This window comes from Carlito syrichta, unplaced genomic scaffold (assembly GCF_000164805.1).
Source record: "Carlito syrichta isolate Samal-C Ts95f unplaced genomic scaffold, Tarsius_syrichta-2.0.1 Scaffold84643, whole genome shotgun sequence".
NCBI lineage: Eukaryota > Metazoa > Chordata > Mammalia > Primates > Tarsiidae > Carlito > Carlito syrichta.
Genome location: NW_007028739.1, coordinates 23,385 through 38,273, shown reverse-complemented (window position 1 = coordinate 38,273; position 14,889 = coordinate 23,385). Strand labels below are relative to the sequence as shown.

At 47.1% G+C, this 14,889-nt stretch overlaps 1 protein-coding gene across 1 annotated transcript in view; it reads right to left on the bottom strand.

Annotated features, from left to right (window-relative positions):
* Window positions 1–1,377: 1,377 nt before the first annotated feature.
* The window catches only part of LOC103258790 (transcriptional repressor protein YY1), a gene marked incomplete at its 5' end in the record, with an annotated part of 36,824 nt that continues 23,312 nt past the window's right edge, over window positions 1,378–14,889 (bottom strand). Inside the window, 3 exons of the mRNA XM_021711531.1 lie at window positions 1,378–6,259; window positions 7,386–7,544; window positions 9,177–9,237. Of these exons, the coding sequence (XP_021567206.1) occupies window positions 6,077–6,259; window positions 7,386–7,544; window positions 9,177–9,237 (403 nt within the window). The remainder of the gene's footprint in view (window positions 6,260–7,385; window positions 7,545–9,176; window positions 9,238–14,889) is intronic.

The following is a 14,889-nucleotide window of genomic DNA, read 5'->3' as shown; positions in this document are numbered from 1 at the left end:
GCTTTGGAAAGGCAGCCTGGGGTGGGGGGCGGGGGAGGCCCAACGGCCTCACTTAGGACATCGGGTGAAATATGGCTCGGGCCAGGGCTGAGCTTCGGGGGAGAAACAGGGCTTGGGGTCAGTGGGAAGCAGGGAGCCGCCGCAGGCTCGAATGGGGTGCCCGGCGACGTCAGCAAGGCTCGAGGGGAGCAGCTGGGGCCAGAGCGAGGAGCTGCCAGAGGGGGCAGGGCAGTGGGGGTCTGAAGCCAGGAGGCAGCGCCCCAGAGCAGAGGCCAGGGAGCCCGCTTGTGGCCCCCGGACCAGTCCAGGGCCCCCGTGGGAGGGGTTGGAGAGGAGTTCAGGCCAAGGGGCGAGTGGCAGCTCGGAAACCACGGGTTTGGGGCTCGGCCGCCTGGGAATGAAGCTGCTGCGCCTGCTCCTCACCTGCCAGGCCACCCCCACTCCTCAAAGGGCGGCTTGCAGGAGTTAATGAAACTGACGAAACTGTCGCAAGGCCTAGCAGGGCCCGGGGCTCTGAGGTTCCCAGCCACGGCCGTTACTGCCCCACGGGGCCCGGAAACGGCAAGGAAGACGCTAGTTCCATCTTTACCTAAAAGCTCCGGGCCACCTGCCATCCTCTTTGGCTCCTCCCCACACCTTCCTTCGGGCAGTTCGGCAGCCCTTCTCCCCCCCCACCCCGCCCCCGGCCAAAAGAGCATGTGACACGTGCTGAGCGGAACAATGGCCCTGGCTCCGAAACCCAGGGCCACCAGGGCCCAGCCAGGGAGGGCAGGACGGCTCTGCATTTTCTTTGGGCCACATCCTAAGCAGCTCTCAGTGTAGTTGGTCAAGTTCTGTCCAGAGTCTGGTCCAGCTAGGAAGCTTTGCCTTCTGGCTCCAGAACGTCCGGGGTCAACGGTGGGGGGATTTACCTTTGGCTGTGCTTTCTGAACAGTGGGTGAGGTTCTCATGAGCCCCGGAGTTCAAGCCCAGCCTGGGCAATACAGCGAGGCCTTGTCTCTACCAAAGAAAATTAAAGAGTAGCTGGGCGTGGTGGTGCACACCTGTAGTTTCCAGCTACTCAGAAAGCTGAGGGGGGCGCTCTTCAGTCCAGGAATTGGGAGGCTGTGATGAGCAGTGACCATGCCACTCACTGAATTCCAGCCTGGACAACACCGTGAAACCCCAACTCAAAAAAACTCCTGGCTCGGTTGCCCACCTTGGAGTGAAGCGTCAAGGAAGCATCTCTTGCTGGGGAGACCGGACCCTGTGAGGATGTGCCCCGGGCAGGCGGGCAGCCCCTGGACCAGGCGGGGCTCGTTGCTGGGTTTACTGTGCCACAGGACCCAGAAGCAGTGGCTGAGAGGCGTGAGGAACAAACCAGAACCACAGGCATTCAAAAGCTTAACATTATGCATTTATTATATCTTATAGAGCCATGTTACACATGCTTGGTGCTTCAAACTGAGTTAGCAATGTTTTCTGGATGCAAAGCCATCTGATGCTTGATGCGGGTGCCTTAAATACTATATTTCTGCATCTATGACCTATGAGCTAAGGAAAAACCAAGGACAATTCCAGAAATGGTAAAGAACACTTTGAGAAAAAGATGCACATGAGACACAATGCCAAGTCCTTGAGCCAGGGCCTGCAGAAGTTACCAGAAAGTGAATACAAACAGAACTTTCGCATCATCTGTTGATAATGGAGCCTCGTAACAGGTGTGGACGTTGTAGAAAGAAGGTTATTCCGTGTGGGACCGATGCCCTTCCGCCTGCATGCTGTATGCAGGAGCAGCTAACAGAAGAGAGCATGGCACTGCCAACCCCCCATGACATCCCTGTGCTGTTTCTCATGGCGTCTGGCATCTCATGAAAAGCAGTCACTTGCTAATTTGTGGAAAACCAATCAGTGCTTCTGATGACTGTGACACCACCACACTCTCCTCTGCGACGTGCAGAATGCCGGCTGGGGGTGCAAGGTGCTCCCCACTTGCTACCCCCTACCATCCTGCACCCCGTTTGCGGGAGGACCGCTTTGCCTGTGGACCTAATGCCAACACTCTTTTCCAGATTTTTAAAGGGACTGGGTAATGTGTCAGCAGTACCCGCCCATTCTTCCCATCAAACCTCCATCGTCTCTGGCACCAAACTGACCCCTTGGGCTTGGGCCGGATGCCAAGAAGCCTCTCAGTCCTGCACCTGCCCTTCTGCCCGATGCTGTTCGGCTGAAGGGCCCGCACGTAAACTGCCTTTGGACAATCAGGCCACAGTCGGAGCAAGTACGAGATAGACAGGAGGTCAGCTGGCAGGCGGGAGACCTTGCCCGTCACTGGGCAAATGCCACCGTGCACCTGCGTGTCTGTGAAGGCCGGGGGGACTTTCTGTCCTCCAAAGCTGGACAGCAGGCCATGGAGTGCACGGTCACGGTCACAGGACGTAAAGCCCAGAGTCACAGCCTCTCCCCACCTCATGGGCTAAAAGTTCGGGCAGAACGCACTGGCACTAACGCCCACAGGGAGCCGCGAAGTCAGACAGGCACCCCCCAGCCGGGGTCCAGGGTGACCTTGCACTGGTGACAAACTGTACAGCAGAGCAGCTGGGGAGGCACCGGGCACAGCCGTGTCAAGTGGATTTCTAGCCGCAGCGGGCACTGGGCACTGTTTCCACCTCAGCGACCCTTAATCTCACGGGTGGTCAGAAGGAAGGAACTCCAGGAGTTAAAGATGAGCCACGTGGACTTCCTAAGCCACATGGAGTCCACATCACTCGCTCTACATAGAGTGGGGGTGGGGAGGCAGGTAGATTTATCGGGTGTCCAACTCAAAACTGAGCTTAGGGGCCAGGCTTTCCTGGGTAGCTGACACAGCGCTAGGTGTGCTGTGATGGACAGGCTTGGCCGGGCAGCAGGGACCTCACGGGGCACTCTCCAAGGGCCACGCAGACATGCCTCTGCCGACTGGAAGTGACTCTCATCATTTGTGAAGAAATGAACTTGAACTCTGCTTGGACACACGGGCAGGCACTGCATGCACTATTGCACTGGGGGCTTATTTAGCAAAATAAGCGACACTTGGAACATGTACATGAAAAGCAAACAGCAAAAAAAAAAATCTTGATTTTCCTCAAATCCTCAGGCCTTGAGTCTAGGCAAAGCACACAAACACCATATGAAACCAACAGCATATGAGAAACCAACAGCATGAGTTCAAGGTCACCTTGGAAAATAAATGTCACTCTGGGGTGACAGTTCTTTATACAAATATTATGCTCCCCCGTCTCAACCCCACTACCAAAAAGGGGGAAAATAATAAATTCAAAAATAGAAAACAACATCTTGATAAGTGTAAACTTATCTTCTGGAGTTTTTATATTACATATGCTAGAAACATGCATTTATTTCTGCTCAGTTGTACGAAAATAAGTCTATCAGTATTACTTATAAATCAGATTAATCCTCAAGACAATGGACTCACTGTTAGAACACCATTTCAAATCTTAGTAAATTACATCTTTAGCAAAATTATAAATTCTAACCACAAGCAAAATGGGGTTAAGTAAACCCAGTGAGAAGTACCTCTACCTTATACCGTTGCTCATGTAACAGTTTCCTATGCTACTGTTGTAACTTCAGAATGCTATGTTGACAAAGAACTTGGACATCCCAGATCAAACTCCTTACAGAAGTTAACTCTGCAGACTGAGAAGACACATGAACAGAGAGGAAGGGGGCGGGCTGACTCTTCCACTCGGAGACAGGAAGGGACAGGAGAGATGACCGCGGGCATCTCCCAAGGGGTCAAGGCACAGAGGAAGAGGGACCGCATTCCACGGGAGCCTGGCTCCTGCAGGTCACGGCATGGCTCTCAGGGCTGCTGGTGGGACTGCCCACGGCACAGGTGTGCTCTGCTGCGGGGCCTTGGGCAGGGGTCCCGAGGACAGTGCGAGGGCCAGGGCAGCCTCGTGCTGGGCGAGGACGCCTACAACAGCCAACGGGAGTGGCATGTGAGCACAGCCACCCGAGCTTGCTCGACCTGACGGTGGGCGTGGGAGGCTTGGGCGCTCACAGGCTGAGCATTCACGGAAGCCTCTGCTCAGGCCTAGCCGAAGAACCGACGTTCTCACCAGGGCCTGGCGCTGAAGACCACCACCACAGGCTTAGCCCTCTCCTGACTGCCAGATACAGCCGACCCTGGCTTCTCCAAAGAACTGCTGGGGGTCTTCTGATCAACTACCCAAGGGGTAAGATTCTGGATGAATAAAAAACAGGGTTTCAAGTGGAGTTTTTCATTCATGATTCACAAAAGGCACTTCAAGATTCCAGAGCCACGGGGCCACTGTCATTGGGTCACCAATCCTCCTGCACAGGACTGTGGAGAAGCTGCGAGAGATCGGGCTCGTGTGGAGCGGATGGGTCCTGGCCATCGTCAGAGACATCTCTGCTCAAGTCAGCTAGTTTGTCACGGATCTTGCAGTCAAGCATACACAGCACAGGATGCACAGTATGTCTGCATCTTGAGCAGTGGGATTTCACTGTATCACGGCAGTTTATGAAATATTCCGAACGAGTCTGATGTTTGACCCTAAGTCAAATCCAAAGTTAGTATCAGACACCGAGGAGATCACAACGTGAGAGGTGAGGTACCCATCAGCTAATCACATCGCTGAACTGCACCTGGACCGTGCTGAACTGAAGCTACTGGTGCTCAGCCGCCGTCTGCCAGCACTTCACGAGGACCCCGCCAGGGGGAGGAACAAAGGCTCTCAAACTGAACAACTGACAGCCCCAAGCGCTTCCTGCTGGCCAAGCCAAGGAGTGGCTGGAGCCACCTCTGGAGGCAGCCTGAGTGAGGAAGGGTCCGATCTTCCCTCGCGCACCCACTGCTGGCGAGCGCCTTACCTGGAGGAGCCACGCGGGCTGCGGCACAGATGCTCACGCACACATTTGCGGGGGGGCTGAAACCACATCCTACCACCACGGCCTGGCCTCGGGGACTCTGAGGTAGTTCCTGAACTCGGGGTGCCTGCTACCTGCCCTCCTTCAGATCCAGAACATGTAGAAGTATTAACATATCCATGCATCGCTTTCATCACAAATCACGGTATTGAGTGCAAAATAAAGGAAAACTCGAGTTGCTTTATTTAGCTTCCAATTTCTGGGAGGCTCAAGAATTATAAGTATTCTGGACAACAAAAGAAAATAAGACTGTGCTTACAGATCTTGTTCTGCCATGTTCTTTCTTAGGACTGCTATTTTATTGTCGCCCTTTCTGTTACACGATGTACACGTTAGGTGTTAAAAGGTACAATACATTCTACAACTGAGCACCACTTTCTGTAACTGAACAGGCAAAGAAATTACACTGAACATCAGCATCTGGCAGTATTTTTTGGGAAAAAAAAAGTGACTAAAATGGGTTTAAATTGATTAACACTATTAAATCACATCTAATATTTGATACTACATGATTCAATACAGCTATACGATACAATTATACAAAATGTGTTAACATCAAAGAATACAACCAAAATTAAGATAGCAAACAAAACCTATATAACTTTTTTTTTTACAGGAAAATACTTTTGAAGTATGCATGTAACTGCCCATTCTTTTAAAGAAAATCTACTGCAAGCAAAGTTATCAACCTCCAGAAAAATCACACATAGCATTACTAAGCATATCCCCAAAAAGTGTACAATATGCACACTTGGAAAATACAAAATTAAAAAAATTGTAAGCAACAGGTGAGCTTCATATTTATAAGAATGTGAAAAGAAGTCCCATTTTTAGCACTGTTGTATAAAGAATTGTCTTTTGATGTGAAGTTCATGAATTGTCCTCCTGTTGGGACCACACTTTACAAAAACACCGTGTTTTTGAAACGAGATTACAGAGCAAGATAGAGCATCTTAGCAATGTCATCTTATTAAAGTTTTTTTTAAATTTTTACTACTTTATCAAAACAAGTCCCTTAGGTGTGTAGGATTCATTTTTAAAATTCTTCCTAGAAATAATATACAAAGGAGAGGCATATTTATTCCCAATCACTCCTGGAAGATGCTTCCCGTGGTCGAGAAGGGTCTTCTCTCTCTTCTTTTCACTGGTTATTTTTGGCCTTTGCATGTGTTAAGATGTGAGATTTCAGGTTAGTCGACTGAGCAAACTTCTTGTTACAACCATCGAAGGGGCACACATAGGGCCTGTCTCCGGTGTGGATTCGCACGTGTGTGCGCAAGTTGAAGTCCAGTGAAAAGCGTTTTCCGCAGCCTTCGAACGTGCACTGTCGAGGAAAGACCAGAGATCAACCTACTCAGCCATGCTGACTAGATGCTGGGGGTCAGTAGCTCACTGCTTTGGTGGAGCAAGGTATGTGATTTTACCACTTTCCTCCCTGTCCTGGGTGTACTCTCCAAGTGTATTATGGAATTGGCGGCAGGCAACTCTAACTGCATGGCGGGCAACCCCTCATGAACTGTGTATGCACAGTATCAGAGAAACACTTGGCAGATTGGCGAGAACCTCCCTAAGTATCATCTGAGGGCCCTAGGACTTCCGTAGGTATTTCAAATAGTAAAATACAGATGACTAAGGTTTCTGGTGCCAACTATCAAAAAAGAACCACGCTAGATCTGCTAACTGAATTCGTTGACTCATTTATTTACTTATTTTTGAGTCTGGGTCTCACTCTGCTGCCCAGGCTGGAAGGCAGTGGCACAATCACAGCTCACTGCAGCTTAGACCTCCTGGGCTCAGATAAGCCTGCCTCAGCCTGTTGAGTAGCTGGGACTACAGGTGTACGTCACCACGCCAGGCTAATCTTATTTTTTTGTCAAGATGAGGTCTTGCTATGTTGCCCAGGCTGGTCTCAAACTCATGTGCTTCAGCGATCCTCTAGCCTCAGCCTCCCAAAGAGCTGGGGTAACAGGCGTGAGCCACCGTGCCTCGCCCATTCAATTACTTATGGGTGTCTAAAAACAAGACAAAGTATTGCCTATCTTAACTCTCATACGATGAAATTTTAGATACTTCCTTTCAATTAGTAATTCAACATACTATTAACGACCAAGAATAAAGTACTTCAACCTCAGTGACTGCACTAGAAATTTAGTTCTCAGCCTGTTCTTGAACAATCTTGCTTCTCTCCTGCCACGAAGTATATCCATACACACTGATACTTTCCGTATCCAGAGCCAGATGGATCACATATGGGCAGGCATGAGCCCGGGCCACCCTTCTGAGTGACCCTCAGGAGACTGCTTTTCTTCCTCGCTGAGGAGCAAGGGCCCAGCTCTCCCCGGGTGACTCCTGTGGCTGGTGATGACTCCTGCTCCTGCGTGGTGACTCCGGTGGCATCACCATACCCCCCACCCCACAGGGTTCCGTGAGGGGGAGGGAGCTGGCTCTACCTGAAAGGGCTTCTCTCCAGTATGAACCAGCTGGTGTCGCTTTAGTTTTGAGCTCTCAACAAAAGCTTTGCCACATTCTGCACAGACGTGGACTCGGGGGCCGTGGGTGTGCAGATGTTTTCTCATGGCAGAGTTATCCCTGAACATCTTTGTGCAGCCCTTAAAACACAGAAAGAAGCTTAGTGGTTTGTGCTGCAAACTTGAGAAAGGATCCAACCACTTAACAGCCTTTACTGACATATTAAAACAAAACAACCTCCCCACCCCCCATCTTAGTGTTACTTAGTATTCCAGTGGAACATTAAATTATCTAAGACAAAAAACAGCTCAACAAATTCTCATCACTTAACGCAAACCCTGTTTTACAGATGAGGAAACTGAGGCTTAGAGACATCAATGAGTAGACTTGCCCAAGATCACACTACTAAGTAGTGGCCACACGGGAATCGAGCCCACCCCCTGGCTTCCAGCTACCCACAGCCGCCCCCAACTGTGTCCCAAAACGAAGCAACAGAAGCACTCATAAACAAACGGAGTTAAAATGGCGGCAGTCCACCACTACCTTGGGTGGGCCCCATATTCTGTGCTGCAACAATGGGCTGTCATTCTCCACCGCCTACTGTTCCCTCTTCTCTCTTTGCCTCTTTCCCCTTCTTGACAGAGAAAGAAGCAAGAGGGTCTCCAAGGGATGGCAACTACAGAAGAGATTTATTTGTGAGACGCTGGGGAAAGGAAGAGGTGGCGGTGACACCGGTGCGGGCGGATGGGAAGCATGTCCTCAACAATGTCTTCTGCAGCTGTTGCCCAGTAATGCAGGGAATGGGGGAAATGAGAGGACGGCACGACAGAAGGACAGCGCGAGTCACCAGACAGCTCACAGGCAGGAGGGGGAGGAAGCCAGTTTTTTGCCTTCACATCTAGGCTGCGCTTCCGTTTAGAAGATGGAATTTTTAAAAATGTGTCATCCAAGATATACATGCACTGAAACGGCACACCGTACCCGGTCAAGATGTACAGTTATCACGTGTCAATTTTAAGTAAGAGAAAACTTCTAAAGTCCAACTGGCAAGAAGTACACAGAGAATGCAAGGAGATGGCAGGTGACTGAGGCATCACTGTTTTCAAATGCTTATTCTTGGCCCCGGTGGAGACCATCTTCCATGTCAACATCTCCATGTTAAGAGCACGAAACAAAATTTATCCTTCTCCAACTGTTGATTTTTAAAAAATATTTATCCCATTTACAATCTCTCCTCCTTTATTTCTCTGTACCTATGTAACGCTTTTTCTTTAGTTTTATATCCCATTAAGTTTGTAAACAGATCCCAAATACCTCCAAATATTTAAAAAACTAATTACATTTGAAAACAATTCAGCACCCCTCTAGTAACACACAATTAATGGGCTCAATAAGAAAACTGTGAGGAAATTAGGAAGTCTTCATGTGGCTTGTATTCGCAACATCCAAAATAGTTTCCATGTTTCAGTAACAAGCGTACATTCCCACAAAGGTCCGTGGGTGAGACACCACCCAGTATCTTGAGATGGACTTGTTAATGACCCCAGGGGAAATTAAGCACTAACATAGTCAACATACAGAAATAATAAAACACTGGCTCCCAACAGTAATTCCATTTAATAGTCTTTAAATAGTAACGACCTCTACTGAACAGTAAAACTCACTCTCTTGAACTTAGAAACCAAAGATTCTAGGTCTCTCACTGTGAGACCCGCTTCCCACAAGCTCCCTGAAATCTCACAAGTGTATAATGACCCCTCCCCAGTACTTACTTTATGAGGGCAAGCTATTGTTCTTGGAGCATCGTCTTCTTTAATTTTTCTTGGCTTCATTCTTATCAAAAGAAAAAAAGAGAGACAGACAGATTTGTAGGAGTGGGTAGACTCACTAGCCTAAATCATAGAGCCCTTTCAAATGCTTGCCTTACTGGTGCCAAAACTAAGATTCGACTACATTTCCACAAAGGAGAAAGGACAAGGTGATGAACATCCCTGAGCACCAAAGGCCATGGAGTGCTCTTTCCATTGTATAGATCCAAAGGGTGTCGACACACAGAAAGGCTGAGCTGCTACCTGCAGTCTTATATAGCTAAGGAGCTGGTGGAGCTCAGAATGGCACCACCATGTGTGCAATTCAAATACCTGCTCTTTCCTCCAACCTGTTTAAAGATCAGCAACCCAGACAAATCTCCTAGCAGGAGGCAGGGTAGGGCATCCAAAAGCAGCTGCTGTGATGCCAAAGGTGCCTTTAAAGAGAGCAACAGACATGGGAGTGCCTTGAAAATATACAACTTAGATGGGGTGTGGTGGCTCAAACCTGTAATCCCAACATTTTGGGAGGTGGAGGTGGGAAGATCTCTTGATGCCAGGAGTTCAAGGCCAGCCTGGGAAACACAGTGAGACCTCATTTCTACAAAACCTAAAAAACTTAGTCAAGTATGGTGGCATATGCCTGTAATCAACAGAGTAAGACTCTGATTCTCTCTCTCAAATGGCTTTTTAAAAAACCCCACAAAATGGGTTCAATTCTTACTGATACAAGCAATTTTTAAGATATATCATTTTTGGCTGAGTACAGTGGCTCATGCCTGTAATCTCAGCACTTTGAAAAGCTGAGGTAGGAGGATCGCTTTAGCTTAGGAGTTCAAGACAAGCATGGGAAAGATAGCAGACCACCCCCATCTCTAAAAGCAAAAAAAAAAAGACATGTCTTTTTTTTTTTTTTAAAGTACAGAATTACTTACATACATATAAATATCTCTTGAAGAAAACAACACCAGTTACATCAGAAAAGAGCCCCTGGGGGTGTGGGCAGCTGGGAACACCACATACTTGCATACTGTTTGATTTTTATCCCAGTATTCCTTTTGGTGGTGGGGAGGGGAGAGGCCGTAGTTTTTCAAAAAAATGGGCCAGGCACAGTGGCTCACGCCTGTAATCCCAGTACTTCGGGAGGCTGAGGCAGGAGGACACTGGTTTGAGCCCAGGAGTTTGAGACAAGCCTCAACAACATAGTGAGGCCTTGTCTCTACAAAAAACATTAAAAAAAAAAAAGTAGCCAGGTGTGGAGGCACGCATCTATAGTCCCAAATACTCGAGAGGCTGAGGCAGAAGGATCACCTGAGTCCAGGAGGTCCAGGCTATGGGAAGCTGTGATCATGTCACTGTGTTCTAACCTGGGCAGAGCAGTCTGGTCTTTTGTCAGAACTTTCTCCCCAAATATTTCCTACACATCTGTGTGTGGCAGATTGGTAAGAAATTGAGAGTACTAGAAAAACTAAAAAAAGAAATTTAAATGTCTGAAACAGATTTTCTTTCAGTCCCTAGTTCTGCCAATCTCACATCCCTCCATTGAGGGCTCATTTTTAATCAACAACTAAGTCAATGAGTCCTTACCAGCAAGAGCTAATTTACCACCATCCTTTTATTAAAGTAAATTTTTTAAAAAAGATTACTTCTGTCATCTTTACATTAAGACCCTAATAGTGTCTCTCTTTGCTTGTGATCAGGAAAAGGATTGCTTGATCCTTATGGAAATTCTGAACTCATGAAGTCATCTGGTTAAACCTCCAAGCCCCGGAGGGGTGCAGGAGGAAAGCGATCTGGTAGCCAGCCCTTATCCCCTGAAGTCTGTTCAAGATTGTCTTACCTCCTGCTTTAAGTTTACGAGAACATTTTCAAGTCTGGTATTCTCTCCTAGCCCAACCCTGCAGATACTCATTCTTTCTTGAAAATGGATAAGACCATGCAACCATAATTCAAAAATCTGAAATGCAAAATGCTCCAAAACCTAAAACTATTTGAGCACTGACATGATGCTGTAACTGGAAAATTCCACACCTGACTTCATGTGATAGATGGGTCAGTCAAAATGCAGTCAAAACTGTTTCATATATAAACTTACGTAAGACAGTGTACAGAATTGCCTTCAGCCTACATGTGTAAGGTGTATATAAGACAAACGAATCTCGTGTTTACATTTGCATCCTATTTCCAAGACATTTAATTATGTATATGCAAAAATCCAAAATCCCAAACCGTGCTGCTTCCAAGCATTTCAGATAAGGGAAATTCAACCTGTATTACTATGTCAGTCAGCAAATATTTCTGAAGTGACTGTTGCGGACAGGGTCCTGAACCAGCCTTTGTTATCTTAAATACCAATCAATCCTGGAATTTTGGACTAGGTTCACAAAACCAGGTAGGACAAAATGTAGTAGTACTGCGCCACCTGGAGGTTAGATTGGTTTCAAAAGCAAGTGATTCATATGAGAGGTTCCTGTTCCACTCAAGTATTAATATGTAAAAAAAATTTTTTTTAAATAGAGACATGCTCTCACTATGTTGCCCAGACTGGTCTCAAGCTCCTGGGCTCAAGTGATCTTCCTGCCTTGGCTACCTGCAGTGCTCGGATTATAGGTGTGAATCAGAGTCTAGTCTAAATATTAATTTTTTAAAGTATAAAAACCAAGTTTCAGTCTTCCCAATTAAGAATTTGACAATTTCTTAGGCCGAGTGCAGTGGCTCACACCTATAATCCCAGCACTTTGGGAGGCCGAGGTGAGAGAACTGCCTGAGCCCACAAGTTCAAGACCAGTCTGGGCAACTTGGTGAGACCTTGTCTCTACAATAAGTCCAAAAATAAGCCAGGCATGGTGGCGCACCCCTGTAGTTACAGCTACTTGGAAGGCTGAAGCAAAAGGATCACCTAAGCCCAGCAGGTCGAGGCTGCAGTGGCTGAGCATGCCACTGCACTCCAGCTTGGGTGAAAATGAGACTCCAACTGAAGGGAAAAAAAAGAACAGTTTCATGTGCCATATACCCAACTCTTGTTTTTGTTTTTTTTTTTAGTTGGAGTCTCACTCTCGCCCAGGCTGGAGTACAGTGGCATGCTCATAGCCACCTGCTAGGCTCAGGTGATCCTTCTGCCTCAGCCTTCCAAGTAGCTGGAACTACAGGCACGCACCACCACACCTGGCTAATTTTTTTGATTTACTGTAGAAATGAGGTCTTGCCAAGTTGCCCGGGCTAGTCTCGAACCCATGGGCTCAAGCAATCCTCTCACCTCAGCCTCCCAAAGTGATGGAATTATAGGCATGAGTTACCACGCCCGGCCCGTTTTTGTTTTTGTTGTTGTTTCCTTAATGTTTATTTTTTGTAGAGATGAGATCCTTTTACCTCAGCCTCTCAAAGTGCTGGGGTTACAGGTGTGAACTACCACACCTAGCCAACTCTTGGTTTCTTTAATATTATAAGTGGTTATTTTTTTTCTTAAAGTATCATCTTCAAAATGTGTGCTAGTATTTAGAAACAGATCTAATTCTAGAAGAGTCTGAAGTGCATACGGACAAACAATCCTTGGACTTCAGGAATGAGTGGGAGATTCCAATGCAGCCACCCTTCAACTCCTCAGCAAATCATCCATCTTTAACAGAGTGTCGATGTGGCAGGATATATCTTTTACATTTTATTTGAATACAAACAATGGAAAGATCACTTCCCCTAAAAAAACACACTTAGGATGAGTGTTTTTTCTGTGAGTAAAGACTAAAAGGCATATACTACGACTTAAGAGTATCTTTTTGACCCTCCCACACAAACTACTCAGAATTAAGATTTGAGCTTTCCACTCACTGACCATACTACTTTACAAAGATCTTGCAAACTGAGAGACAGCGATGACAATAGCAGACATTGTGCATGAGATGGCAATGAGATGTATGACTTGGAGCTGACTTCTACTAGCTGCATGACCTTGAGCAAACTATTTAACTTCTCAGCCTCGGTTTCTTATTCTGTAAAAAGGTATAGTGCTACCTACTTTAGAACTATGAGAATTAAGAGATGATCTATGTTAAGCACTTGGAAAATGACAGCTATTACTAGTACCTGTTGGCTATGTGTGAAACGGGGTCTGGCTAAAAAGGACTTCGTTCTTTAAAATATTACGCTAGTTGTGTTCAACAACCCAGAAGGTTCTGGTGCTCCAAGCCACCCTTCTGACTAAAGGACTGGAGAAAGAACGGGAAAGCACCCCTCAAAGTAATACCTGGTATGCGGAGGTGCCAGGTGGCCAAAAACATAAGTTCCCTACTCAAATAAAGATGGAGAACATTCTCCCAGCATCAGAAAGAACTGCTGGATCTCTAACAGCTCATTCTGGCATATGTGGAGGAACAACGCTGTAAAGACTGGACCCCAGAACCCACACTTGCAGGAACTTCCTGCACAATTTCAGCAGAGCACTGTGTGCACTGCAAGTTCTGACTAACAGATCTGCACACGTCCCAGAAGCAGAGATGAAACATTTCTGGTGCAGTGACTATCTAATGAAATAGCCTCTTCATTGCAAAACAAGCTTAGTGGACTTCGAGACCAGAGCCACCAATTCTAACCTGTGCTGGTGGGACAGAAGTCCCTATGCCACAAAGCTACCATCTGCAAGCATGGATCACCTCCCTTTTGAGGGACAAGATGATGCTGCCTTAGACCAATGAAGCAAGGTTGTTTAATGAATTATCTCTTAAATAAACAGTACACATTCATGTGATGACACTGAAGATTTCTGAGGTATTTTCATTTCCGTTATCACATTTAATCTTTACATTAATCCTGCCTTAGTGTGGGTAGTGAAAAATAACCAACTAGGGATGGGCATAATCACTCGTTAATCTTTCTAGACCAAAAGTGTTCCAAAGCCTAACTATAGTTATTAAAATACGCACAAAGATTGTCAATTTAATCAGGAAACAGAGCCCGCCAGGTCCTCACTGATCGCTTTTTGAAGTATTTACATTACAGGGAAACAGCCAGTCATATCCCACCTCCCCAAAGCCATGACTTCCCAACGCAAGTCATTATTTCTTATACTCTGCCCAGATGCATACGGAACTGACTTCACAAGCAGTCTAAGCTGAGTGTGGCAAGGGCCTGAAACATTTTTGGGTCGGTTTCAAGTCCAGTCCAGCAACCCATCACCCCAGCCAGCAGCGAAGGGGCCAGTGCTGCTCGCCAGTCACAGAGCGGGGGCTGAGGGTCCTGTGGATGTCAATCAGTGAAGAAAGAGTTTGAACTTCTTGGTGCCTCTTCACCTTTGGCCATCAGAGCACCAGCCACCTGGGCCCCCAAAGTTCCCGTTCAACTGTTACATATTCTCAAAATGTGACCTAACAAAATAGGGCGCCAGTGCACAACAATCTCTCACTGCCACCATCATCAATTTGAGTTGTTTAGATTAACACGCTCTTCAACAGACACCATACAGAACAGGGAACGAGAATGAATCTAACCCTCAAACTGCCGCACAGGGCCCAAACTCCAAAACTTTACTTATCATCAAGATGAGCAAGAGGTTCAAGCTATTCTAGATACAAAATGAAATCATTCTGTATTCCCGCGCCTTTGGGAGGCTGAGGTGAGTGGATTGCCTGAGCCCGCGGGTTCGAGACCTGCCTGGGCAGCAAGACCTCATCTCTACAATAAATCA